Source organism: Podarcis vaucheri (assembly GCF_965113315.1).
Source record: "Podarcis vaucheri genome assembly, chromosome: 14".
NCBI classification, from domain to species: Eukaryota; Metazoa; Chordata; class Lepidosauria; order Squamata; family Lacertidae; genus Podarcis; species Podarcis vaucheri.
The window spans coordinates 45,130,286-45,155,914 of NC_138752.1; the positions used below are offsets into that span (position 1 = coordinate 45,130,286).

General features: G+C 46.8%; 1 protein-coding gene across 2 annotated transcripts in view; it reads right to left on the reverse strand.

The window, feature by feature from the left end:
- Positions 1 to 25,629, reverse strand: part of POLR3E (RNA polymerase III subunit E) — a 41,344-nt gene that overhangs the window by 9,001 nt on the left and 6,714 nt on the right. The window contains exons 6-18 of one of the 2 annotated variants that reach the window (XM_082199739.1): positions 24,129 to 24,211; positions 22,633 to 22,740; positions 20,774 to 20,823; positions 18,178 to 18,297; positions 16,570 to 16,655; positions 15,858 to 15,902; positions 14,411 to 14,502; positions 13,491 to 13,611; positions 12,330 to 12,411; positions 11,457 to 11,516; positions 9,987 to 10,144; positions 7,518 to 7,582; positions 5,547 to 6,037 (exon numbers count right to left, since the gene is read on the reverse strand). In XM_082199739.1, the coding sequence (XP_082055865.1) occupies positions 5,547 to 6,037; positions 7,518 to 7,582; positions 9,987 to 10,144; positions 11,457 to 11,516; positions 12,330 to 12,411; positions 13,491 to 13,611; positions 14,411 to 14,502; positions 15,858 to 15,902; positions 16,570 to 16,655; positions 18,178 to 18,297; positions 20,774 to 20,823; positions 22,633 to 22,740; positions 24,129 to 24,211 (1,561 nt within the window). The remainder of the gene's footprint in view (positions 1 to 5,546; positions 6,038 to 7,517; positions 7,583 to 9,986; positions 10,145 to 11,456; positions 11,517 to 12,329; positions 12,412 to 13,490; positions 13,612 to 14,410; positions 14,503 to 15,857; positions 15,903 to 16,569; positions 16,656 to 18,177; positions 18,298 to 20,773; positions 20,824 to 22,632; positions 22,741 to 24,128; positions 24,212 to 25,629) is intronic. The other variant, XM_082199740.1, reaches the window with a different exon arrangement.

The following is a 25,629-nucleotide window of genomic DNA, read 5'->3' on the forward strand; positions in this document are numbered from 1 at the left end:
GATGAATTCATTCCCTATGAACAGCGCACTGGCAAAAAGATGGGTTTCCAGGCCAAGCAGTGCCCAGAGCTGTTGTATGCTATGATGTGAATCAGTTTTATTGCCTTTCTGGAGGAGTCCACCCTTACTTGTTAAAAACAAACACCATTCATAGCAACAGTTTTGCAGACATGCGATAAATCTAATTCGCCGGTCTCCTAAAAGAAAGGACTGCACCACTTCCTTTGTCTCTCACTTCCTGCATTTGAAACAAGCTCAGTTTGGGTTCAATTCAGACACCACGCCAAAATATACTGGCTTGCTTCAAGTAGGAAAGAATGCTGTTCCTCCAAAGTGCCATCTGCAAAGATTCATTACAGCCCAATGCCTTTTGGAACCTGAGTTCCTTTCTTCAGGAGCCATCTCAAATGGTGCCAGGATGGGCAGCAATAACTGTGCAAGATGCTTCACTCTGTCCTACATAATTTGGAAGTTTTAGATTCCTCCTAAAGGAACACAGCGAGCTGTAGTTAATCCACCTAGTTGGTATTTTTCAGAACAAGTTTCTTCTTTTCATTTTAGGTTTCTGTGCCTCACTCCTAGATTTTTAACCTAGAACAGGTTAAACAAGCCACAGCAAGCTTTGGGCTTCTCCTTTCCCATGCCAGCAAGAGGAGACTAGAATTCACTTCCAATTTTAAACAAGCCACAGTTCCAGGGGTTCAGATGACCCAGGGAACTTTGGTTTGCTTAAAAAGCTTTCCAACTCGGGTGGGGAGAACAGACAGGCACAGAACCTGTGGCCTTCCAGATGTTATTGGGACAACAATTCAAATCATCCCCCCCCAGGGGCTGATAGGAACAGGAACTGTGCATTATCTGGTTTCCCACCATTACAGATTTGCATGAGGCCTGAATCAGGCCTCCAAGACGATTCAGGTGCAACATCAAACTATGGCTTGCTGCAATGTATGAATCAAAACTGCATGACTAATTATGGCACGCAGATGGCCACCAAGCTGGGAAGTGGAGCAAGCTCTTATAAACAAGAGCTTGGGTAAACTGTAATTGGGAGTTACATCTTAGCCAACAAATCATGGTTTGGGTCATTGTTCCATCCACCAAGCCCACTACTTGGGACAGTACGTAGGGATTTTTTGAGGAAGGGGGAAAACCATGCAAACTGTTACTTGTTTGCACTTTTGGCTTGAACCTAAACTATGGTTAGCACAAACCAATCTTTGGTGCTATCTGTGGAGTGTTTGAGATACAACAGTGGTTTAGAATAGTTTGTGTCTTTCCATCTTCCCTTCACTCTCATTTCTAGGATGTGGGTACCTCTAGGAAGAGGGGTTGGAACCATAACTATGGCTCAGCAGTCACACCAAACCGTGGTTAGCGTTAATTGCTTGATGTTTAGTTGTGTTTTTATATTATGTTGGAAGCTGCCCAAGTTACTGGGGCAACCCTGCCAGATGGATGGGGTATAAATAATAATAATACAAATAATAATAATACAATCCTGATGCTGGTTTGCGGTCTACAAAAAACCCTAGCTTGACGTGACATCACAGTAAACCATAAATGACATTCCTTAAATGTCCCACGGTTTAGTGGGATAACTGAAACCTTGTCCTCTCCAATTCCAATGGTTATACGGTCCCTTACACATATGAGCTGTTTAACAAAGTGAAGCCCATCCTGCCCACTGCCCAGGCAGCTCACAATCCCAAGAGAGGGAAAGAGATAAAGAACACAAGGAGCAAAGAGCATGCAGAGATACAGTGGTGCCTCTCTTCGTCTAGCGGTTTTTTCGTCTTGCGAAGCAAGCCCATTGACGGATTAGCGCTATTAGTGGCTTTTAGTGGCTTATCTGCTGATCGGATCAGCTGATAAGCGGCTTAGCGGCTTAGAAAAAGGGGGGGAGGGGAAAAACCAGCAGGAACTCGCAAGACATTGTCGTCTTGCGAAGCAAGCCCATAGGAAATTCGTTTTGCGAAGCACCTCCAAAACGGAAAACTCTTTCGTCTAGCGAGTTTTCCGTCTTGCGAGGCATTCGTCTTGCGGGGCACCACTGTATAAGGATTGGAAAGGGACAGTGTGGCAGATCAGAAACCTACGTTTTAAAAGGGATGTGCTAGTCCTTTATCCTGGTTTTAAATAGTCCAAGAAGGGCCCTGTGCAGACATAACATTTTAAACCTTAGTGATAACCAGGGTTGGCTGGTTTCTTAGAACCATGGTTTAGCTTGCCAAAAGCCCTGCTCCTGGAGGTCATGGAAAAAGAGGCAACTTTCAATACTTGTAACTGTCAATACTTGTTTGTCGCTTTGCAAGCGGAGAAGAGAATCTGGCTTTCTTCAAAGTTTACTCAGTGGGGTTTTTTTTTAATCACATCTGTGGCTGCGGAAGTGCCTTGCGATCCAGAGGCAACAGCATTAATCTCATTCACAGGGAACATCATAAAACTCTCCCAGCTTAAAGTGCATATGCCTCAAAGCTCTGACTAACAAAGACCGATGAAACAGTCACTCCCTTCCAACATGCCAGAGCCTTTAAGCCATGATCGTTTTATTCCAGCTAGACAAGTAACTTCCTTAAATTACTGTTATAGACACAGATATACACAGTCAAATCAGCTACCCTTCCTTGTGACAAGATGGCATTTGTTCCACTCCAGTTAGCTACCTGCAGTTATGTATCACGGGCGCCGCCTTCTTCCTTACAGATCAAACGAAACGAGTCCAGGAACTCTGCATATTTTTTAATTACAACACGCAAGTACAGGAGGGAGTACTGGGTATGCAACTAAAAAAGTGGAGAAACCTGCCTTTTTCAAAGGTGGATTTAAAAGTCTGTGGGGACCTCAGATACTGGAATACTCCTTAATAAATAAATAAATTAACATTCCCTGCACACAGAAAACTAGCATATCAGGGAGGTATTTTTTGTGTGTGGGGTGGTGGTATGGAGAAGCATTCCTTTGTATGAGAGCTCACCTGCAGCCTGAAAGGGTAAGCCCGTGGAATTTGCCACCTCTGTAAAACCTAGGCCATTAAAAAAAGCTATTAAGCTAGTTTTTGATGGAGAGAGTGTTTATGTACAGAGTAGCATCCTTTGACTTTGGAGGCCCTGCTTCCGTGCTCATCAGAAACATCACTTAGGGCAGCAGTCGTGAGAGACGGGGCATTCTCAGTGGTGGCCCCTCTGTTAGGGCACTCCCTCTCAACTGAATTACATATGGCTGCTACAATATGGATGTTAAGTGGGCCTTCAGAACTCACCTATTCTGAGCAGTCTTTGCCTCAAGCAGGGCTGGGGAACCGCTGGCCTCCCAGGTATCACTGGACGACAACAACCATCATCCCCAAGTACTGACAATGCTGGATAGGGCCGAGGGGAATTGGAGTCCAACATTTGGCGGGCCAGAGGTTCCCGGCCCCTGGCCTAAAAGGACTTAATGCTTGAAGGATTTTGAGATTTCTGAGCCATTTTAAAAACTATTTTATGGATGGATGGGGCCGAGGGGAATTGGAGTCCAACATTTGGTGGGCCAGAGGTTCCCTGCCCCTGGCCTAAAAGGACTTAATGCTTGAAGGATTTTGAGATTTCTGAGCCATTTCAAAAACTATTTTATGGAGTTTTTGCCTAACTAGGAGGAAAAAAATTCTGGTCCTCAGCCTCTGCTGCTTTGTGGTACAGTGGTGCCCCGCAAGACGAATGCCTCGCAAGACAGAAAACTCGCTAGACGAAAGAGTTTTCCATTTTGGAGGTGCTTCGCAAAACGAATCTCCTATGGGCTTGCTTTGCAAGACGACAATGTCTTGCGAGTTCCTGCTGGTTTTTTTTCCTGACCCCCCTTTTTCTAAGCCGCTTATCAGCTGATCCGATCAGCAGATAAGCCACTAAAAGCCGCTAATAGCGCCAATCCGTCAATGGGCTTGCTTCGTAAGACGAAAAACCGCTAGACGAAGAGAATCACAGAACGGATTCTTTTCGTCTTGCGAGGCACCACTGTATACTTTTGGGAGAAGAAAGGCCTAAGGAGTAAACCCTGCGCGAATCCGGAATGGAGTCCCCGAGATAGTTGGGTGACGCCTTGTATGCCTCCTTCCGGAAACTCCTGCAGCCAAGCTGGCGCCAAATGCACCGTATTTTTCGCTCCATAGGATGCACCTGACCATAAGATGCACCTAGTTTTTAGAGGGGGAAAGCAAGAAAAAATATATTCTGCGCAGACCATGTCTCGCTTTTCTTGCTTTAAACCCTTCCGTCCCTCCTCCCGCTGAGAAGCCAGCAGAGCAAGCTGCGCAGCTCTCGCTGAAGCCAGCAGAGCAAGCGCCATAGCTGCGCAGCGCCTCTTCTTCGGCTGGCTTCCCAGCAAAGCGGGATGAGGGACGAAAGGGAGCCCTTACAAGGGAGCACTGAGCAGAGCCTGGAAGCGGCTCTTGCTGGCTTTTCCGGGAGGTGTGGGAAGGGACAGAGGGCAGCCCGTCAGTCCCTTCTCCCACCTCGGGGGAAAGCCCCCAAGAGCCGCACACACGCTCCACGCGGCTCATGAAAGGGAGCGCTGAGCAGAGTCTCCCGCCTGCATTCGCTCCATTAAGACGCATACATTTCCCCTTACTTTTTAGGAGGGAAAAAGTGTGTCTTATGGAGCAAAAAGACACGGTACAGTGATGTCCCGCAAGACGAATGCCTCTCAAGATGGAAAACTCGCTAGACGAAAGAGTTTTCCGTTTTGGAGGTGCTTCGCAAAATGAATTTCCTATGGGCTTGCTTCTCAAGACAACAATGTCTTGCGAGTTCCTGCTGGTTTTCCCCCCTCCCCCCCCTTTTTCTAAGCCGCAAAGATGCTTATCAGCTGATCCGATCAGCAGATAAGCCGCTAAAAGCCGCTAATAGCGCTAATCTGCTAATCCTTCAATGGGCTTGCTTTGCAAGACGAAAAAACCGCTAGACGAAGAGAATCACAGAACGGATTATTTTCGTCTTACGAGGCACCAATGTATTGTTCTGCTTTCCTTTGGACCACATCAGTGAGGCCAAAAGGGCGGGTTTGTTGCATGAGCAGCCCAGGACCTGCACCCCAGGAAGGTCACTTTGGTGTTGATAACATAATGGTTTGACTTCACCCCCAGAGGTGCACGCCATTGTCTCTCAAGACTGATGCCAACAACAACTGATCCTTTTAAACAGGGAGATACCAGAGACTGTACATGGGATCTTTTGCATGCAAAGCAGTTGCTCTAACACCAGGTATTGCCCCTCCAATAGCTTGCATTAAAAGGCTCTAGAACTGCACAACAGATCTGCATCCAAAAGCCTGCAGACAATACTTCAGCAGCACATTAAAACAGAAGTAGAATTCCAGCTACCAGGTCTCATGAGGGCCCTTCCAAACCATGGCTGTTTAGCACCTCCATGACATCACAGCAGCCAAGCCAATGGACAGAAATACCATGACCCCACCTCTTGCGCCAGCCCCCTGCCACATCAATTGAACCTGCCACTCACAGCCTGCAAAGGCACTTATAAACAAAAAAAAGGAGCAGAAAAATGACTTACAGGCACCATAATTTGTTTGCAGCCCATGTCCAACACCATGTCCTGCAACATTTTGTCAGAAATGCCGCTGAACAGGAGATTCCCAGGAGGCAGACTAGCCACGTGGAGATTAAATAACCGTTTGAGCTCGTTCAGGGTTAGCACATACTGCTTCTTAAACGTCGCCGCCACAAAGGCTCTGAGTTCTTGCGTGACTCTCTCTTGGACCGGCAAGAGGCCGTTCACGGAGTCCACAGAGTTCTCTTCCGAATGGATGCCGTTGGCCAGTCCATTATTGAGGCCGTCGCAGACAGAGGTGTCCATAGGCTCCTCATCGCTCACGGGCTCCTCTTTTATACGGACGCCAAGTATGTCCACTGGGCAAGTGCCCTGGCTGGCTTTGCCCTCCGCTTTCAGCTTCTGGAAGTCCTGCTCCAACTGCCCATAGGTCTGCTTGACTCTTGCTTTCGCCAGACTGACCCGCTGCTCTCCAGAAACCAGCAAGGGGGCAGCTGCAAAAAACAAGCGGACAGAAGGGGTGTGAGGGTAAACCGTGGTTTGAGTAAACCTTGGCTCTCATCTACCATCCCTGACCATAGGCCGTGTTGGCAGGGGCTGCTGGGAGATGGAAGACAACAACATGTGCAAAGCCACAGGTTCCCCATCCTTGTATTAAGCACATGTGAGAAGGAGGCAGACCACACAGGAGTTCCTGAGAAAGAAAAGCAAGGTAGGGTGTCTAGGGAGCAAGTTCGATTACACCAAGGAAAACACCTGGGAAGGGATTGGTGGAAGAAGAGTCAGTTTCTAGCATACAACATACGTAGAGTCCAGCTGGTTCTGCTGCATAAAGCCCTACAGAGCTTGGGAACATAATACGGTGGAAGCTTGGTTCTCGAACTTAATCCGTTCTGGAAGTCCGTTCAACTCCCAAAACGTTCAAAAACCAAGGCGCGGCTTCTGACTGGCGCAGGCGCCCCAGAACCAATAGCCGACAGCCGCATTGGATGTTGGGCTTCCGAAAAACGTTAGAAAACACTTACTTCCAGGTTTTTGGCATTTGGGAGCCGATTTGTTTGTCAACTAAGTTGTTCAAGAACCAAGGTACCACTGTATCTGAAAGGTTACCTAACCCTTTATATACCCAATCGAGCACATGTGAGGACCTCCTGCAGAGGCCACCTTATCAGGAGTCTGCTCTGCACAACGCAGGCGTTGGGCTTTTAGTGTGGTGGCACCTGCCCCTTAGAATGCGCCCCCCTTGAATATTAGACAGGAGCTGTCCTCGCTGTCTCTTTTGCGTCTTTCAACAAGCCTTTAAAGCTGAAATCTTTCTCAGTCTCGATCTCTACAGGATTTTTTTCAGATGCTTTCTTTAGATTGGTTCCCCACCCCCACCCCCAAAAATACGTTTATTGTTTTATCACTTGTTTGGAAGGGTGGGGTATAAATTTGATTTAAAAAACAGAATTAATCATTCACACACACACACACACACACACACACACACGGTCCTTTGGAGAATTCAAGCCCACGTTCACCTCCACGTACTTCCATCCTTATTTCAGACATGATGATATATCAATATATCACAATGTTTGGGCTGGTGATATATTGTGATGTTGAAAACCAGACATCACCTAGCCCTAATGTTAAGGGAAAAAGTGGGGGAGGGGGACCAGAGCGTATCACCTTTTACAGAAAAGCCATTAGATGTCCACAGAACTTATCGACCAACCTACAAAATCTGCATCAAACCCTCTGGTTCCCAGTGTGGCATTATGGTTGGACTGGGACCTGGGAGACGAGAGTTCAAATCCCCCCTCACTGGGTGACCACGGGCCAGTCACTCACTCTCAGCCTATCCTACCTCACAGAACTGTTGTGAAGACTGCATGAGGGGGTGGAGAAACAGAGACGCCACCCTGAGCTTCTGGGGAGAAAAAGTGGGGATATAAATGCAATAAAATAAATGCAATCAAGTCGGCTCACCTGCTTGCACAGCTTGTTTCTTTGGTGCTACGTGTTCCTTGGCCAAGCTGTAGACTTTCTCCAACCTGAAATTGGGTGGGAGGAGCATTTCAGTGCCTTGCGAATAGCTACACCCAGATCATCAACATTAACAACTTATCCCGCCGCCATACAGTTCAAGGAAAAACCCAGGAAATGCCAAGCACCCAATGAAATACATCTTTGTGGAGTCGTGACATATAGCCAAGCCACACAGCAAGGTTCCTTCCTGCACAGAACCACATCAGCCTGCAAAAAACGGGTCTAGGAAGAAAGGTTTCAAGCCCAGCACTGATGTGCTAGCTTTCTACATGTGGGGGAGAATACGAATGGAGGGATGCATTTAAAAACCGATCATACTTTTGCAGCCTGAAGGAGTTGCTTAGCTTGGAGCAAAGAAAACCAAAGGGTTTGCCATGTTGGTGGAGACTTGTTTTCTGTTGCTCCAGAGGGCAGGTCTGGAGTCAATGGGTGGAAATTGCCGGGAAGCAGATTGCCGCTCAAGATTAGGTGGGATTTCTTAACACAGTAAGATCCGCCGGCCAGTGGAAGAGTCTGCCACAGGAGGCGGTCGGCTCTCTCCTGCTGGAGGTATTCAAGCATCTGTCAGCAATGTGGCAGATTCTTGCTTGAGCAGCACAGTGGACTGGGTGAATGTCAAAACTCCTCCCAACTCTAAAATTCTATCATTCTCAGCAGTGGAGTCCAGAAAGAACCACACAGAATCACAGCGTCATAAGGGACCACGAGGGCCATCTAGTCCAACCCCCTGTAATGCAGGAATCAACATATGGTCCCCCATCCAATTTGACACCATACTGGACCCTGCTTAGCTTTGCAAATGTAGTAGCCTTTCAAGTAAGGGAACAGCCAAGCTGTGCTAGAGCAGACTGCATTGACCTGCTGCCCACCAGGTCGACAAAGCCAAAGAGACCTCTGGCACCACATTTTGCAAACTGCGAAGACTGGCAATGGTGTGGAAAGGAAGGCGAGCGTCTGTATTCATGGAATCCATCCTGGTTATTGCTGCTTATGTTTCTTGCGTTTATTAGAGCCACTTTTTTCACAGGAAGATACCAAAAGTGATTTGAAAAACGGTGCAAACATTAAAACCAAAATGAAACAGAATCTAAAAACACATCCATAATGTATATAAAAAGGTGGGTCTAACACAAGCCACCCCCAGTAAAAGGGGGGGGGGAGGACACAGGTATACCTAACGCCCTCCTAATTAAGGACCAAAAAGCATTAGTGAAATGACATGTTTTTGTCTGGCACTTAAAAATATAGGATGGATGGTACCAGGCTTGCCTTCCACAGGAAAAAATTCCACAAGGAGGAAGCCACCACTGGAAAGGCCCTGTCCTCATGTTGCCACACTCCCCAACTCCCTTGGAGGGGAGCATGGAGAAGAGAGCCTCAAACAACAAACACAGGTTCCAGGTTGGTTCGTGGGGGGAGGGGAGAGAGCGAGACGGTCCTTTAGGTCCGATATCTCTGCCTAATACCACTGGTTTATTCTGCTCAGGATGTTCACCAATGGGGTTTGGTAAGGTGAAAGTGCCATGGCTCTTGGAGTTGCCACTGGCTTAGCTGCTGTGATGTCACAGAAAGTCTGGCCAGCCCAGCTGTGTTGCTCAGCAAATTTATTATTATTATTATTATTATTATTATTATTATTATTATTATTATTTTATTTCCCCAGCCACTCTGGGCGGCTTCCAACAAAGTATTAAAATACAGTGGTCTGTTAAACATTAAAAGCTTCCCTAAACAGGGCTGCCTTCAGATGTCTTCTAAAAGTCTGGTAGTTGTTCTTCTCTTTGACATCTGGTGGGAGGGCGTACCACAGGGCGGGTGCCACTACCGAGAAGGCCCTCTGCCTGGTTCCCTGTAATTTAGCTTCTTGCAGTGAGGGAACCGCCAGAAGTCCCTCGGTGTCCGGGCAGAATGGTGGGGGTGGAGACGCTCCTTCAGGTATACTGGACCGATCTTTCCAATTCAAAGATCAATGAGTATACCATGTGCAATTTGGCCTATTCTCTTTTGGCAATTAACACTATGAGTCTCCGAGTGTAACTTGGGGTGTGCTCAGATGGTCTTACAAGTTCCTGAGGTTTTTTGCTGGCACCATGTGCTGTGAATAAGATCGGGCCCAAGCAGGCATATGTAATAGGATCCAGAAAATAAACCCATAAATCCATCTAAGCTGTTTTTTGGACTACAACTCCCATAATCCTCAGCTAGCAAGACCAGTGATCAGGGATGATGGGAATTGTAGTTCGAAAACAGTTGGAGGCCCAAGGTTGGGAAACACTGATCTAAGCAACCGGCCTCCATTTACGTAACTGTACTGCAACAGGTAACGTAAAGATGCAAGGGAGAAACCAACGTTTTTTTCTTTCCCATCTCGGCTTTGTTCCCGCCCCCAAGGAAAAGCAAACCATTTACTTGGCCTGGATGCCCATCCAGAGCATCTGCTGCCTCTGGACCACATCGGGGTGCTTCTGGACAAAATCCTCATCATAACGGAGCTTGAATTCCCAGCCTCTGTTTATCCTCAGGAAAGACATGTGCTCCAAGAAATCCTTCACATCTTCTGGGCCGAGCTGCACAAATGAAGCAATAGATATATGTAACCAGCTGCTTAAGAGAAACCAGAACCCTTTTTAAACAAGATCGGCGGCCACACAAAGCGCCAGGGTGTGGCCCCGCAAGAAAAACACGGGAGGCTAAACTGCACCTCCAAGAAGCCGAAACTGAGAGAAGGCATTAAGTCTGATAGATAAACCAGCTCCAACTTGCCTATGCAATCTCTATGCTTAGGGCGTAAAACTAGCGCATATACAAATGAAAAGGCAAAATTCCCCTACAAAGCAATTGCCGCTTCATTTAAGAAAAATGCAGGGGACTTTGTGGATATTTAAGTTATAGTTAGAAAAATCTTAATAAATAACAAAAATGCACTGGAAACTATTCAGAAGTAGAAACATGCTCCTCTAAGCCTCATACATATTAATCCGATTCCTACCCCGTGGCATTGTGGTGTGTGCGTGCAAAATTAAGGGACCCTTCCTGCACTCCTGTGGTAGGGACATGACAAAGACTCCTCTGTATTTTGGGAGTCCACCTTTATAGAGATCTGCAAAATGAGTGCCTACAAATGTCAGGTGAGCTAGCCCTGTTGAATTCATTGCAAGGGGAAAACTCAACTGTTCCTTTTAAACCATTAACTGGACATTTACCCTTAGCAGCAAAGTTGATGTTTTGGAAGGGTCAACCCTGATGACGCAGTACCAAAAGATGCAGCGGATTGTTTTGAATCAGGCATAGGCAAACTTGGCCCACCAGATGTTTTCGGACTACAACTCCCATGATCCCTAGCTAACAGGACCAGTGGCCAGGGATGATGGGAATTGTAGTCCCAAAACATCTGGAGGGCCGAGTTTGCCTATGCCTGATGACTTAAAAATAATAATAACAACGTTGCGTACGTGAGAGTGCATGACAAAATGCTTTAGCAACAAGCGTGCGTGATCTGTGTGATTTGTCACAGCTGCAAATTTTATTTGCAGAAAATGTGGGGGGTTTTTTGGTTTCTTTTTGGGGGGAGATGGCTTGGCAAGGAGGTTCAAGACCCAGAGAACAGCTTTGTCCTTGGACAGGAGAGCTGAAGGGAAGCACATTGGGCCTCTACCTTTAGGAGGCTACACCATAACAAGGGGGAGATCAGCAAGGCCCAATTCTTTATAGCTCTCCCCTATAAAACTGTAGGCCCCTTTCGCCACTCTGCTGTGGGGCAGGAGGCTCACCATATACTGCATGGTTTGAAAGAAGTTATCAAAGCCCTGGATTGAAAACAGAAGGTTGAACCAAGATGAGTGTCCCGAACAAAGCAAAAGAATTATAAAAGGAACTCACTTTTGTAACTGTCGCTACTTCCTTCCGAACTACCCAGCGGTCTTGTGTAAACTTCCACATCTGAGGAGGGAAAACACCATGGGAAGGGCAGAGAAGGACACCATCGTATTAAAAAGAGGCCGTTCTCCAGTGTGAACGCAGCCGCAATCTTAAAAAAGCACAACTGTTACTATGAGGGAACTGCTGTTGAACCTGATGTACTGAATCTCCAGTCTGGAAGCAAGTAAAGGCCTCCTCTGGGCAAAAAACGATTAAGGAAAACGGCATTATTCTACTAACCAGTCCCACCAATTTAAGGATTTCCTCTTACGCAACAAGACACCTGCCTCCCACCCAATGCTGTTCCAGAGGGTTGAGGAAAATCCTTGGACAGATAGACTGAAGGGGACACACCAACAAGAGAGAGGGGGTAAATGTTCTGCTGAACAAGCAGAAATCCTTGTGCTGAGAGAACAATGGCCTTGCTGTGCTGGATTCCATCCTAAGCTCTCCCCCCCTCCAATTTTAAACCTCAAATGATTAACACAAGCAGGAACTCACAGGTGTGCTAGCCAGGGCAAAGATACATTTCAATCTGGCGAGCACCAGCCACAGTGCCGAGTGAAAGTTGGACAAGGAGTCAGCCTTGTATGGAGGTCTGGAAGGGACCAACAAACCCCTGCCCACGCCCCCAACGCTTCTGAACACTTAAAAAACAAGACAAGGGCAGGGTTGGTAGAGAACACACATTTTGTGTTGGGTGGCTTCCAAGGGTTTCTGGACTTGAAAAGATCAATGTTTAAGTGGGCAAACGGATTTCCTAAACTTCTTTGCAATGCTGTTGCAGCGAAAGGATTATTTGACTTTCTTGTTTTTTTATTTTTTGATACTCACAACGAAATCCCTTCCTCTGCAGAGCACTTCCGCCGGGACTCCACTGTGCGGGCTGGAGGTATCTTTTGGATAGAGGACGTCGCTGTTGAAGACAAACCATTTATTAGTCGCAGGACGCCACAGTGCGACCCAGTAATAACAGATGTACAGAAATTCCGGGCACCCATCCAATGGCACCTTGAAACGTTGCCTGGGATCGTAAGCTACCAGCTAAAGGCATTCCAAGGAGAAACCAAAACGCTTTGTATACATTAAAGCCAGAAAGAATTTCACAATAGTGAAAGCTACATAGAACTGCATGTGACACGACCGGTTTCTATTTGGCAGGGTTTTGAAAGAACCAGAAAGGTGTGTGCAATGCAGGTGTGTACAATGACGGTGTAGTAAATAACTTCAAAACTACCACATTTTTTGCTCTATAAGACTCTGTTTCCATCCTAAAAAGGGGAAATGTGTGTGGGTCTTATGGAGCGAATGCAGTCTGCGCAGCTATCCCAGAAACCAGAACAGCAAGAGGGATTGCTGCTTTCACTGCGCAATGATCCCTCTTGCTGTTCTGGCTTCTGAGATTCAGAATTTTTTTTTCTTGTTTTCCTCCTCCAAAAACTAGGTGCGTCTTGTGGTCTGGTGCGTCTTAATAGAGCGAAAAATACAGTACATTTTAAAAGAAAAGGAGGAGGAGGAAGAAAAAATGGTTCTACAGGTGTACGTACAAGCGGTTCCCTCTAATCAGAAACTCCCAAGGAGAATTCTGAACTTATATAATTGCACAACTCTTGCATGAGGTTCCAAGATTCTTGCATTCACTTACAAGGCCATTAATAACTTTGGTCCAGGATACTTCAAGGGTCACCTGATTACTTATATCCTTGCCTGATCCCTGAGATCTTTGGGTGTCGGGAGTCACTGTTTATGATCCTGCACAGCTCAGGTGCATAGTTTGTATCCAACAAGGAGCCAGCTTGAAAATGTGCAATGGGCACACAGGCAATATGCCCTCGTCTCGCATTAACAAACTGTCATGCTTTGCATTGTGTGCTATTGTGTCTGTCGCTGAAAAAAAATGCAACAGCAAAAAGAATAAGAACTGCCCGTAATTTGAACAACGGACTGGCGTTCTTTGTAAGGGGTGAGTCCCTCAAGAACAAAAGGCATTTTTACCTTTTCACAACCCAGTTTCCCTGCACCAACAGCGCCACCTGCTGTATGCACCGCAAGGCTGCCGTAGGATCCGTCCCAGAAGCCAAGAGACTCATCAGGTTTGCAAAAGCGATGACCTTCACTGCAGAAGGGGGGAAAGCAGAAAATGCAAATACTCCTTAGAGATTCAAATACCTAAGTCAAGGATGGAGTCCCGGTGGCCTTCTAGACGTTGCTGGACTGCAAATCCCATTGTTCTTGGCCATGCCAGCTGGGGCTGATGGGAGCTGGAGTCTAGCAATTATCTGGATGTCTGCAGGCTTTCCAATCTCTGACTGAAGTTAGAAGTTCATAGGATAAGAGAGCAAATAATTGCAAGCAGTGAAATGTGGCCCATCTGCCCTAGTTCATTTAAAGCGTCATCATACCACTTTAAACCATCCCAGAATCATAGACCTGAAGAGTTGAAGAACCCCAGGTAATGCAGAAATAATTTGCCCAGCATGGGGCTCGAACCCACAGCCCTGAGAAGAGTCTCATACTCTTACTCCTGAGCTTCCCCCAATGAATCCTGGGAGCTGTAGTTTGTCAAGAATGCTGAGAGTTGTTGGGAGACCCTTATTCCCCTTCACAGAGCAACAATTCCTGGGAAGAGGGATGGACTGTCAAACCACTCAGGGAATTCGAGTCTCCTAGCAACTCTCAGCACCCTTAACAAACTACAGTTCCCAAGATTCTTTGCTGTGGGAGGGGAGCCATGACTGCTTCTAGGGGCAAGGTACTGCTTTAAATAGGTATTTCAGGTGGGGCCCAGTGTCTCCCTGTTTAATATGGCAGGCTGTATCCATTAACCAGGAAGCGGGAGCAGGAGGGGCTGGTAACGCAGGAAGTCAAAAGAGTTCACAGAGGCCGTGTGAGTTGCATAATGTCGAACAGCATACCGTTTCTCATCAAGATCTTGATCTGGTCCGCAAGGGGCAGAGTCCTCAGCTGAGCCATGGAAAGCACATTACTTGGGGCTACAGGCTTGTCCCTACGTAAGGAAAGAAAGGTTACCATTTGGGAAACCACCACAGAGAACTGAGGTTTGGCGATTTATGGAAAGCTGCCCTCGCCATTTCAGCAAGAGTTTTATTTCATTTATACTCCAAGGAGCGCAAGGCGACATACGTGGCTCTCCCCCTTCCCTTTCTACCCTCGCAACTGTTGGGATACTGCCAGGGAGACAAAGTCCATCATGACTCCATGTCGCCTCCGGACGATCCATCGATCTCCCGTAGATACAGTATCAACAATTAGCGACACGAGCTCCAGAAATAGCTTGCCACATTCCAGAGCTGATGCACGCTCTATCAGCAGATAATGCACAGCGAAAGATGCACTCAGGAGAGCATTATTTACAAGTTTATTCAGCGTTGGTCAGAACAAAGAAAACATGACTGCCTGCTTCGGTGTCTCAGGCACAGAGAGAAAACGAAAGCAAAGACACAACAGAAACATCCTGTGAACAGGAAATACGCAGGCTGTGACACAAACATCCTGCTCCCTTTTAAGGTGGAACGGAAATATCCTAACAGCAACAACCCTGCAAAGTAGCTGATGCTGAGCAATTGGTTACAGGTTACCCAGTTAGCTGCATGGCCAAGTGGGGACTTGAACCCTGGTCCCCCACTCTTAACAACTACACCATATTGGCTAGGGAGAAACCAATCAGCACAGATTGGGGGGGACGGGACGTTGGAGCAGGAGATGCGACCATGGTTATTACAAATGGGAACAGGTCAGCTTCACAGAAAATGCCCCCTTTGCTTGATTTGTTTTGCCTGCCTAGAAGGTAAAGGTAAAGGGACTCCTGACCATTAGGTCCAGTTGTGACCGACTCTGGGGTTGCAGCGCTCATCTCGCTTTATTGGCCGAGGGAACCGGCGTACAGCTTCCGGGTCATGTGGCCAGCATCACTAAGCCGCTTCTGGCGAACCAGAGCAGCACACGGAAACGCCATTTACCTTCCCACCAGAGAGGTACCTATTTATCTATTTGCACTCTGACGTGCTTTCGAACTGCTAGGTGGGCAGAGCAGGGACTGAGCAACGGGAGCTCACCCCGTCACGGGGATTTGAACTGCCGACCTTCTGATCGGCAAGTTTTAGGCTCTGTGGTTTAACCCACAGCACCACCCGCGTCCCTCCTGCCTAGAAAGTGTCCCTGAAAACTCCAATGCCTCTTGCTCCCCTGGATGGGAAGAATGCCTGGGTAGAAAGCAGGCACTTGCACAAGGCAAAATTTACATTTGCTGCCCCACCCACTTTTGCCCCAGACCCTGCCCTCTACTGGCATGCGGCCCCTGGAAGATGGGTCAGAATAGAATGTGGCCCTTGGCTTACTTACTTTTCATCTTCCACACTCGGAGGCACCAGCATCATCAAGTACTCACTGCGGGAAAGAGAAAGAGTAGGTCACATTGCTTGCCTAGAGAAGGGATGGCCAACATGGCGGCCTGGACAACAACTCCCATGATCCCTTGCTGGGGTGGTCGATGATGAGGGCTGATGGGAATTGTGGTCAGAAATAGCTGAAGGGTGCCAGGTTGACTAGCCCCTCCGCCCCCCCCCCCAGTCTAGGGAATCTTCATTCAGAAACTCGTCTCCCGAGAGACATTGCACATATCTTTGTAAATCAAGAAAACCTTTAATAAAAATACGTTTTTTTAAAAAAGAAACTCATCTCCCATTTTGCCTTCCCACACACAAGGAACACGAAACCTGCCAGCACAACGCATTTGAGGCCTAGGGGAACAGCTGTGAGAAAGCAACAGCAGCAAACATCATCTGGGGAGACGGTAGCAGTGGCAGAATGAGGCCCAAGGCATTGTGAATTGGCCGTTTAACTTTGCAGAGGTGGAAAAGCTGGCAGAAAGTCTACGTATACAAGCTTTTTGTCAGGCCTGGAATTTATTAAATGCAAGCCGGGGGGGGGGTGCGACTGTAAGCACGCCATTTCCCATGCTAATAAAAAATGCATTAAAAGTGCGCTTATGAGCCCCCGACTTCAGAACTGCCCCCAACGAAACAATTTGAGGAATTAAAAGAAAGACCTTTACCTTGGAGATTTAATTAATTCCGTGTTCCCAGCCATGCCATGACCTTGACTAAACAAATACTGTCGCTCGTGTTCGGAACGGCTGTCCTAGGAAAGAAGGGGTTAGAAGCCCAAGATTCATGATGGGGTACAGATTCCAAGCAATGCTTAGAGGCTTAAGGGCTACTCTGTGAACAACGGCTCAGATCCCCGCTGTGCTTGATCTGCACATTTCTCCCGTATAATATGAAACAGAATAGCTGGCATTCCCCTCAAATTGCTGTAAGATACGACTTGTAAGGGTTTTGAAAGCAAAGCTTTCCCCCACATCCCCTACAAATTTCAAGTCCTGTTGGATGCACTGAGAAAACCAGAAGTATATGGACACTTCCTGTGTCACACAACTCTTTACTCCAGTGCTGCTCCATGAGCCACCGGCTTTTGGTTGCAGTAACTCCACCGCAGTCCAGGTTTGGTGGAATGTTTCAAAGATCATGGAAATCATAGAATTGTAGAGCTGGAAGGGAGGGTAATATAGTCCAAGCCCCTGCAATGCAGGAATGGTTTTGCCCAACGTGGGGCTCAAACCCGCAACCCAGAGATTAAGAGTCTCATGGTCTACCAAGTGAACTGGTCCCTTGGCACAATTGGGGGGGGGATGTCAGTCCATCACATAATATAGTGTGAGAAGCACTGCCCTGGCCATCCAGTCTTCAGTCCCCTCTCCCCAAATCACCACCAAAAGGGAGCATAAAAAGGGGGAGAGGGGGAAAAACACTGTACAGGTATTACTTAGGCTTACTTGGAACTAATCTCTAATGTATTCAAAAATATGCACTATTTTTATATTTATTTCACTTATTAATGGCTTCCCATCTTGAAGCAATCCATGTCACAACATAAAACAGTTACAGTATAACATTCTTCTTTATCTTTCTTTAGTTTTTTTTCTCTCTTTTCCTTTTCTCTCGCTTTCTCTTTCTTTAGCTTTAAACTTTCCTTGACTTTTCCTCCTTCTGACTTTGTTCCCTTTTAGACTAAGTAGCTGTTTTATCTCAGCATGTTATAAAAAAATATATACTTTGCAATGGATGTGTATTTTTATACATCTTTGAATAAATAAATAAATTTAGAACTGGGGAAAAAATAAATAAAAGCAGCTAAAACACTTGCATATATAAAAACAATTTAAAATGACGACAGCGCCTATGTAAAACCAGCTCAAGTCTGAGACAGATACCAGCTGGGATAAAGACCTTAGGTGGTTTGTTGAAAGGAGGACATCTTTAGGGGGTGCCGAAAAGACAACATAATCATAGAGTTGGAAGGGAGCCTGAGAGTCATTTAGTCCAACCCTCTGCAATGCTATGCTGGAATATGCAGCTGTCCCATATAGAGAAGTAAACTTTCACAGGAACAGGCTGCTAGTATCACAGGGACCCTGTGAGTTAGTCTAGTCCAGCGGCCTGCAATCAATCGAGGCCTGAGACCCGACTGAATGCAACTGCAGCTCTCCGTTTATTGCAAAGGGGGCAGTGTAAAATGTAACACTCACTGTGCAAACACTCAAGCGTATTTAGCATATCCACTTTTGCAGCAGAAACACAAATAGATGTGCCTAAACGCCTACCTTTAAACCGTAGTAATGCAAGTGAGTCCAGTGCTCCTCTGCCTGCCTCTTCTGCAGGAACTCGTAGGACTGAACCCGACGTTGCCGGGCCTGTTCCGACTCGGGGCGGGAAAACCTCACCTGGAAAAGGTGTCATTTCCCCACAATTAGCCACAGGATCCAAGCACCAAAAATGTCGGACAGAAGAAACCTAGTCCAACCCCCCAATCCCATGTATGGAAATCCTCTCTGAGTCCACAGTGGTACGCAAGGAATTAAAAATGTACTGAAGCCAGAAAGCTTGTTTTTGAAAGGAATGTCTCTAAGACATCAAGCTGCTGGAGATGCGACTGGGATAATTCTTCCCTAAAACATTTATGTGTACAATGTCCTACATCGAAAAAATTCTGGCAGAAGGTGATAGAGACAATCAACATGATTTTAAACAATATTTGAAATTCATTTTCATAAATACCATGAGGTCTGGTTAACTACAATAGCAATTCCCCCCCTTTTTTGTAATGTATACAATATATTTTTTTCTTTTTCATTCTGTTTTGTTTTCTACATGGGCACTATTTCTTGTTTCTTCTTCTTCTTTGTGTCTTCACTTACTCTGTGCACTTGTAATTCTGTGATTTTTATTCTTCAATAAAGAACATACAATTAAAAAAATAAGAACGCCAACCAAAATTACTGGCATTGCAGCTGCGGCTGGAGCCACTGCTTGCACTTTTTCACAGCTCCACCTGTTCTCACTCCCGTTTTCCGGAAGGAAAAGGGTTCCTAGTCCTCATGGCTGATATGGACGTGACTTGCCTCTACTTTCCTACGCTGTTCTCACCTATGAATTACCGTATTTTTTGCTCTATAAGACTCACTTTTCCCCTCCTAAAAAGTAAGAAGAGTTTGGATTTGATATCCCGCCTTTCACTCCCTTTAAGGAATCTCAAAGTGGCTAACAGTCTCCTTTCCCTTCCTCCCCCACAACAAACACTCTGTGAGGTGAGTGGGGCTGAGAGGCTTCAGAGAAGTGTGACTGGCCCAAGGTCACCCAGCAGCTGCATGTGGAGGAGCGGAGACGCGAACCCGGTTCCCCAGATTAGGAGACTACCGCTCTTAATCACTACACCACACTGGCTCTCTGGAAATGTGTGTGCATCTTATGGAGCGAACGCAGGCTGCGCAGCTATCACAGAAGCCAGAACAGCAAGAGGGATTTCTGCTTTCACTGCACAGCGATCCCTCTTGCTGTTCTGGCTTCTGAGATTCAGAATATTTTTTTTCTTGTTTTCCTCCTCCAAAAACTAGATGCGTCTTATGGAGTGAAAAATATGGTATTTCCAGATTCTTTCACAGTCCTTTTATGCGGACCGAGGCGTTTTCTATGTGCAGGGCGAAAGGCACCAAGCAGCGTTACGAGATCCCTCGCTTCCTTGTCTGAAGTGGTGACGCCCAGAGATACTGGACTATATGCTTGAGTGTGGAGGGGATAAGGAAGCAGAGGGGATGGAGATGCCTCTCTGTGCATGTATGTGGGCATGCACATGTTAGGAAGCACACAGCTGGAGGAGAGGAGCCCAAGGAGGTTTCCTAGACCAGCGTTCTTCAACGTTGCGTCCACAAGTGCTGTTGGGACAACTTCCATGATCCCTGGCTGTTGGCTACAATTGCTGTGGACGATGGGAGTCATAGTCCAACAACATCTGGGGATGGTGCTGAAGAACATTGTCTAGAACAGCGGTTCTCAACCTGTGGTTCCCCAGATGTTGTTGGACTACAACTCTCATCATCCCTGAGCTCTGGCCTTGCTAGCTAGGGGTGGTGGGAGTTGTAGTTCAACAACATATGGGGACCCACAGGTTGAGAAAGGCTGGTCTAGAAGGACACTGTCCTAGCATACTCAAGATGGCGAAGGAAGAGGCAGAAGACGACTTGTGGCAGGCCAGGAAGTTAGAAAAAGGGATGAGACTGATAGTAAAGGGAAGACGAGACTCAACTAATCAAGGAAATAGGTTTGAAAGGTTGGGTTTAATCCCCCCCCCCGGCCAACTGCATTCCTTAGCAGCTTTTCTCAAACTTGGGTCTCCTAGCTGTTGTTGGACTACAACTCCCATCATCCCTGACCACTGGTCCGGCTAGCTTGGGATAGTGGGAGTTGTAGTCCAATTAACAGCTGAGGACCCAAATTTGAGAAGCATAGCCTTAAAGCAAGGAAGCTGTAGCCTCCAGTCACTAGTGGACTCAGTCCCAGAGAGCATGGCCCAAGGGCCAGGGATTATGGGAGTTGTAGTCAATGTAGGCACTACTGAGCTTGATGAACCAATGGCCTGACATGGCATAAGGCAGGTTCCTATGTTCCTTACATCTGGAAGAGTTGTAGTTTTGCCACTCTTGGTTAAAGAAACACAGGGAGTTTAAGGAGACAGAGGCCTTCGCTCTGTGGCAGAATGTCGCAGGTTCGGTCCCCAGCTTCTCCTGTTAAAGAAGCTGCCAGTCAGACAAGGCGTTACTGGGTTAGATAAACAAATAGTCCAAGCTGGTACAAAGCAGCTTCCTGCATACATTTCTAGGCTACAGATTCTGAAGTGCTGCTAAACAGGGAGTTTGGGCCTACCGTGATCTGCTTGACGTCTTCTTCTGCTTCATCCTGGGAAGAATCACCAGCTGTTAACAAGGGGGAAGGGAGCGTGAAAATCACTACTAAAATGCCTGGACAGCCAACATTTCTCCAGGCAGGGATGTGTGATCTCCAATATAGATGCCATTACATTTTCTGGAGTTGCCAGGGGAACCTCACGACAGGGGTGGGGGGACTTGTTTAAGCCCGAGGGCCGCTTTCCATTCTGAATGGCCTCCTGAGGGCCACATGCTGGTGGTGGGAAGGCTCAGAGGCCAAGAAGGGGCAAAGCAGCAAATGTAAATGTTGACTTTGGTGCATAGTAGGCAACACACATTCACACATCCCTCTTCACATCTTCCACCCCAACAAGCCAGAATATGCCCCAACCAGACAAATATGCTTGGGGGTTCAAAGCAGGGGCATGTGAGGGTTGAGGCCTGAGGAGAATCGCGAGAGCATACAGTGTCACACCTGGCCCCCGAGTCTGAAGATACCCACCCCTGATATAAGAGCCCTCTTGGATCAGACCACAGGCCTATCTAATCTAGCATTTTTGCTTCCCTGTAGGGATCGATTTGCTGTTTCTGGGAGATCCAAAAGCAGTATACCTGAAGGAGCGTCTCCACCCCCATCGTTCTGCCCGGACGCTGAGGTCAACGCCGAGGGCCTTCTGGCGGTTCCCTCATTGCGAGAAGCAAAGCTACAGGGAACCAGGCAGAGGGCCTTCTCAGTAGTGGCGCCCGCCCTGTGGAACACCCTCCCATCAGATGTCAAAGAGATAAACAGCTACCTAACATTTATAAGACATCTGAAGGCAGCCCTGTTCAGGGAAGTTTTTAATGTGTGACGTTTTAATGTATTTTTAATCTTTGTTGGAGGCCGCCCAGAGTGGCTGGGGAAACCCAGCCAGATGGGCGGGGTACAAATAAATTATTATTATTATTATTATTATTATTATTATTATTATTATTATTAACACAAAAGCAATAGCCACCCACCCTCCTTTGAGAGCAAGGACACAATATAAACGTTAATAACAATGATAACGACAATTTGTTCTTTCGTATATAGCATCCGGCTCTGTGTGCAATATATATTCATCACTGAGTTTTCTCTTGATAATAATAATAATAATAATAATAATTTATTATTTGTACCCCGTCCATCTGGCTGGGTTTCCCCAGCCACTCTGGGCGGCTTCCATAGAAACCAAAAAACACTAAAATATCATACATTAAAAACTTCCCTGAACAGGGCTGCCTTAAGATGTCTTCTGAATGTCAGGTAATTATTTATCTTTTTGACATCTGATGGGAGGGCGTTCCACAGGGCGGGTGCCACTACCAAAAAGGCCCTCTGCCTGGTTCCCTGTAGCTTTGCTTCTCGCAATGAGGGAACCGCCAGGAGGCCCTCGGCGCTGGACCTCAGCGTCCGGGCAGAACGATGGGGGTGGATAGGATGATCCCCCACAAACACACTTTTGGAGCCGTCCAAGACTGTAGCCGTTTGCACCCTAAAATAGAAGCCTGCTGTATCAGACCAATGGCCCATTTGTTCCAGCATCCTGTTCTCCCAGGGCCAACTATTTGACTCCTTGCGGGGAAACCTACAATCAGGATTCGAACACAGCACCCTCCACCCCTGCAGCTTCCAGCAACTGGTATTCAGAAGCACAGCTGCCACCCGACTGTGGAGGACGAACAGCCATCATGGCTAGTAGCTGTCGACAAGCCCTCTGCCTCCACGAATTTTTCTGATCCTCCTTTCAAAGCCATCTCGGCTGGCAGCCACCGCTGAGAAAGGCTCATAGTCTGACTAGCCAGTCGACAGAGAAAGCCTAGCAAGCCACTCACGCTCATTAGCAGCTTCTCGCTCTCTGTATTTGGCATCTGCTTTGTCCAAGTAGGTGAAACTCGGCCTCATTTGCAGGATTCCATGGAGAGGCGTAAGGTGGAGCTCCCCTGGAGGAACAAGATGGGCATTTTCACAGCCATTTTCACTTTCCAGGGAAGAAACAAGCAGGCAGAGCCACACCCCTGAGCATGCCGGCGGGATGATGGAAATACTGTCGCCAATCATCTCATTAACAGAATCCCGACATTTTAAAAATCCATATATATATATATATATATATATATATATATATATGAATGAGTACTCAAGTATTTGAATTGTTAAAGGAATGGTGAGGAATCTGTGGCCCTTCGGGGGCATCTGGACTAGTATTTATTCAGTGAATTTCTTTATTTCAATTATTTAGTAAATTTGTTTGTTCATATCACGCCCTCCTTCCTAAAAGGAGACAAGGGCAGATTCGCAACTGAAAAACAAAAACCGTAAACATTCCAAGAACAATCACAGTTTTAAAAGATTCTAAAAGCATATGCCAAACCAATAAAAATCTTTTAAAAATAAAATGAAAGCAGTCATAGTTAAAAACATCCGGTGATCTCGGATTTGCCAGGAACAATATACTTCAGCCACCCAATGCCTGCATCAACAGGAAGATTTTCAAATGCCTACTGAAAGCTAATGTAGGCAGATGCACCTCACTAGGGAGGGCATTCCATGATTGGGGAGCCACCACTGAAAAAGCCCTGCCACAGTTCAACCAATGGTGCCACCACCAACAAGGCCTCACCTGTCAACTGTAGTATCAAGATGGTTGATACTGAGGAAAGCGCTCTTTTAAATACTTAGATCCCAAGCCATATAGGGCTTTGCATGCTAGTACAAACACCTTGATAGGGGACGCGGGTGGCGCTGCGGGTAAAACCTCAGCGCCTAGGACTTGCCGATCGCATGGTTGGCGGTTCGAATCCCCGCGGCGGGGTGAGCTCCCGTCTTTCGGTCCCAGCTCCTGCCCACCTAGCAGTTCGAAAGCACCCTTAAGTGCAAATAGATAAATAGCTACCGCTTTACAGCGGGAAGGTAAACGGCATTTCCGTGTGCTGCGCTGGTGCTTGCTCGCCAGAGCAGCTTCATCACGTTGGCCTTGTGACCCGGAAGTGTCTCCGGACAGCGCTGGCTCCCGGCCTCTTAAGTGAGATGAGCACACAACCCTAGAGTCGGACACTACTGGCCCATACGGGCAGGGGTACCTTTACCTTTACAAACACCTTGAATTGGGTCTGGAAGCTCACTGGCAAACTCCCATTATGGCCAGGCTGGCTGAAGCTAATAGCATTTTAGAGTCGAACAAACCACTTGGAAGGCCACAGGTTCCCCATTCCTTCTACCAAAATTGGTACAAGTCTTGAGATTTCAAGTGTCACCTTTTCTACTTTTCTTTTTCTGCTTGTTTGTTACACAAGAAAATACTTAATAAAAGGTAAATGTAAAAAGTAACCTTTTCTGTAGATTGCAGCAGCGTATCGCGATATGTTACTGGTCGTCTGTGAGGAGGAGAACGTTTGCTTGTCCATCATCTTCCTGCAAGGACAGGAAGTTGCCTCAATTATATCTACCAGAGCAGTGGTATTCTACTAGCAGGTCACAGCCCAGGATCAGACCCCATTCACTGCTTTTTAAGGAGAAACAGGGGAAATGTCCACAGTACAAATGTATACATTCTAGTTATGCACTGCATGTCTGCTCAGAAGGGAGGCCTGCAGAATTTGCCCCCAAACATGCGCAGGATTGTAATCCAAGGCCCAGTTCAGAAGTTATAACAACCTGTAAATTACAGTGGTACCTCGGGTTAAGTACTTAATTCGTTCCGGAGGTCCGTACTTAACCTGAAACTGTTCTTAACCTGAAGCACCACTTTAGCTAATGGGGCCTCCAGCTGCCACTGCGCCGCCAGAGCCCGATTTCTGTTCTCATCCTGAAGCAAAGTTCTTAACCTGAAGCACTATTTCTGGGTTAGCAGAGTCTGTAACCTGAAGCGTATGTAACCCAAGGTACCACTGTACATAACTCAGAGCTTTCCAAACTGTGTGTCGCCACACATTAGTGTGATGGCTGCAGTGTGTAGCTGGAAAGGGGTTAGTCTGCTAGTAAAACTGAATTACTGTGTCGCAAAAAGATGCACACCTAAAAAGTGTGTCACTGACATGAAAAGTTTGGAAAGCTCTGACATAACCGATAAGCCACGGTCTTTCAGATTGGGAATGAGCATTGGCCCATGAACTTTCTCCCCGAGTATCGCAATTCTATGCTTCCTCAGTTTCTCAATCCATCGTTTACATTGAAACTTGAACCAAGAAACTGTGGTTTAAATTCCCGACTTCAAACCAGAATATGAAGTCAAGTTCGGGGACAAGGGAGGGCAGACACAATCAAGATCTTTATATCTAAACCTGGCTTCTCCACCCTGGAAAGCTGGGGAGTTGTCAATGCCAGCTGCCATTTGGGGATCTCTATCACACATACACAAACAATAAGAAGAGTTTTTTAGGGAAGAGGGATGGCCGCTAAACTAGTATGTCTACTATGGAAATGCACTCCCAAGACAGAGAGAGAAAAGGGAAGAGGAGGAGAAAGAGAGACCTACGTTTAAGTAATTAAGTTTGGATCCGAAGATTCAAGTAGAGGATGACAACTGAAAGCAACTCTACTAGAGAAAACAATGGTGTGTAGAATGGGTGGAAGGATGCTCTGTGTTCAGAAGAGAGAAAGAACACAGGCGTATATTTTTAGACGTGATAAAAGAGCCACAGGTTGAGCAGCGGAAACACAAATTGCTCCATTGCTCAGCTTTCAGGCTATATGCATATTTCGATTTTAACACGGAAATCAGCCTTAGTATGGGTCAGGCCATTGGTCCATACAGCTCAGTGTTGTCTACTCTGACTGGCAGCCACTCTCCAGGGTTTCAGGCTTTCCACAACCTTCTCTAGAGGCACCAG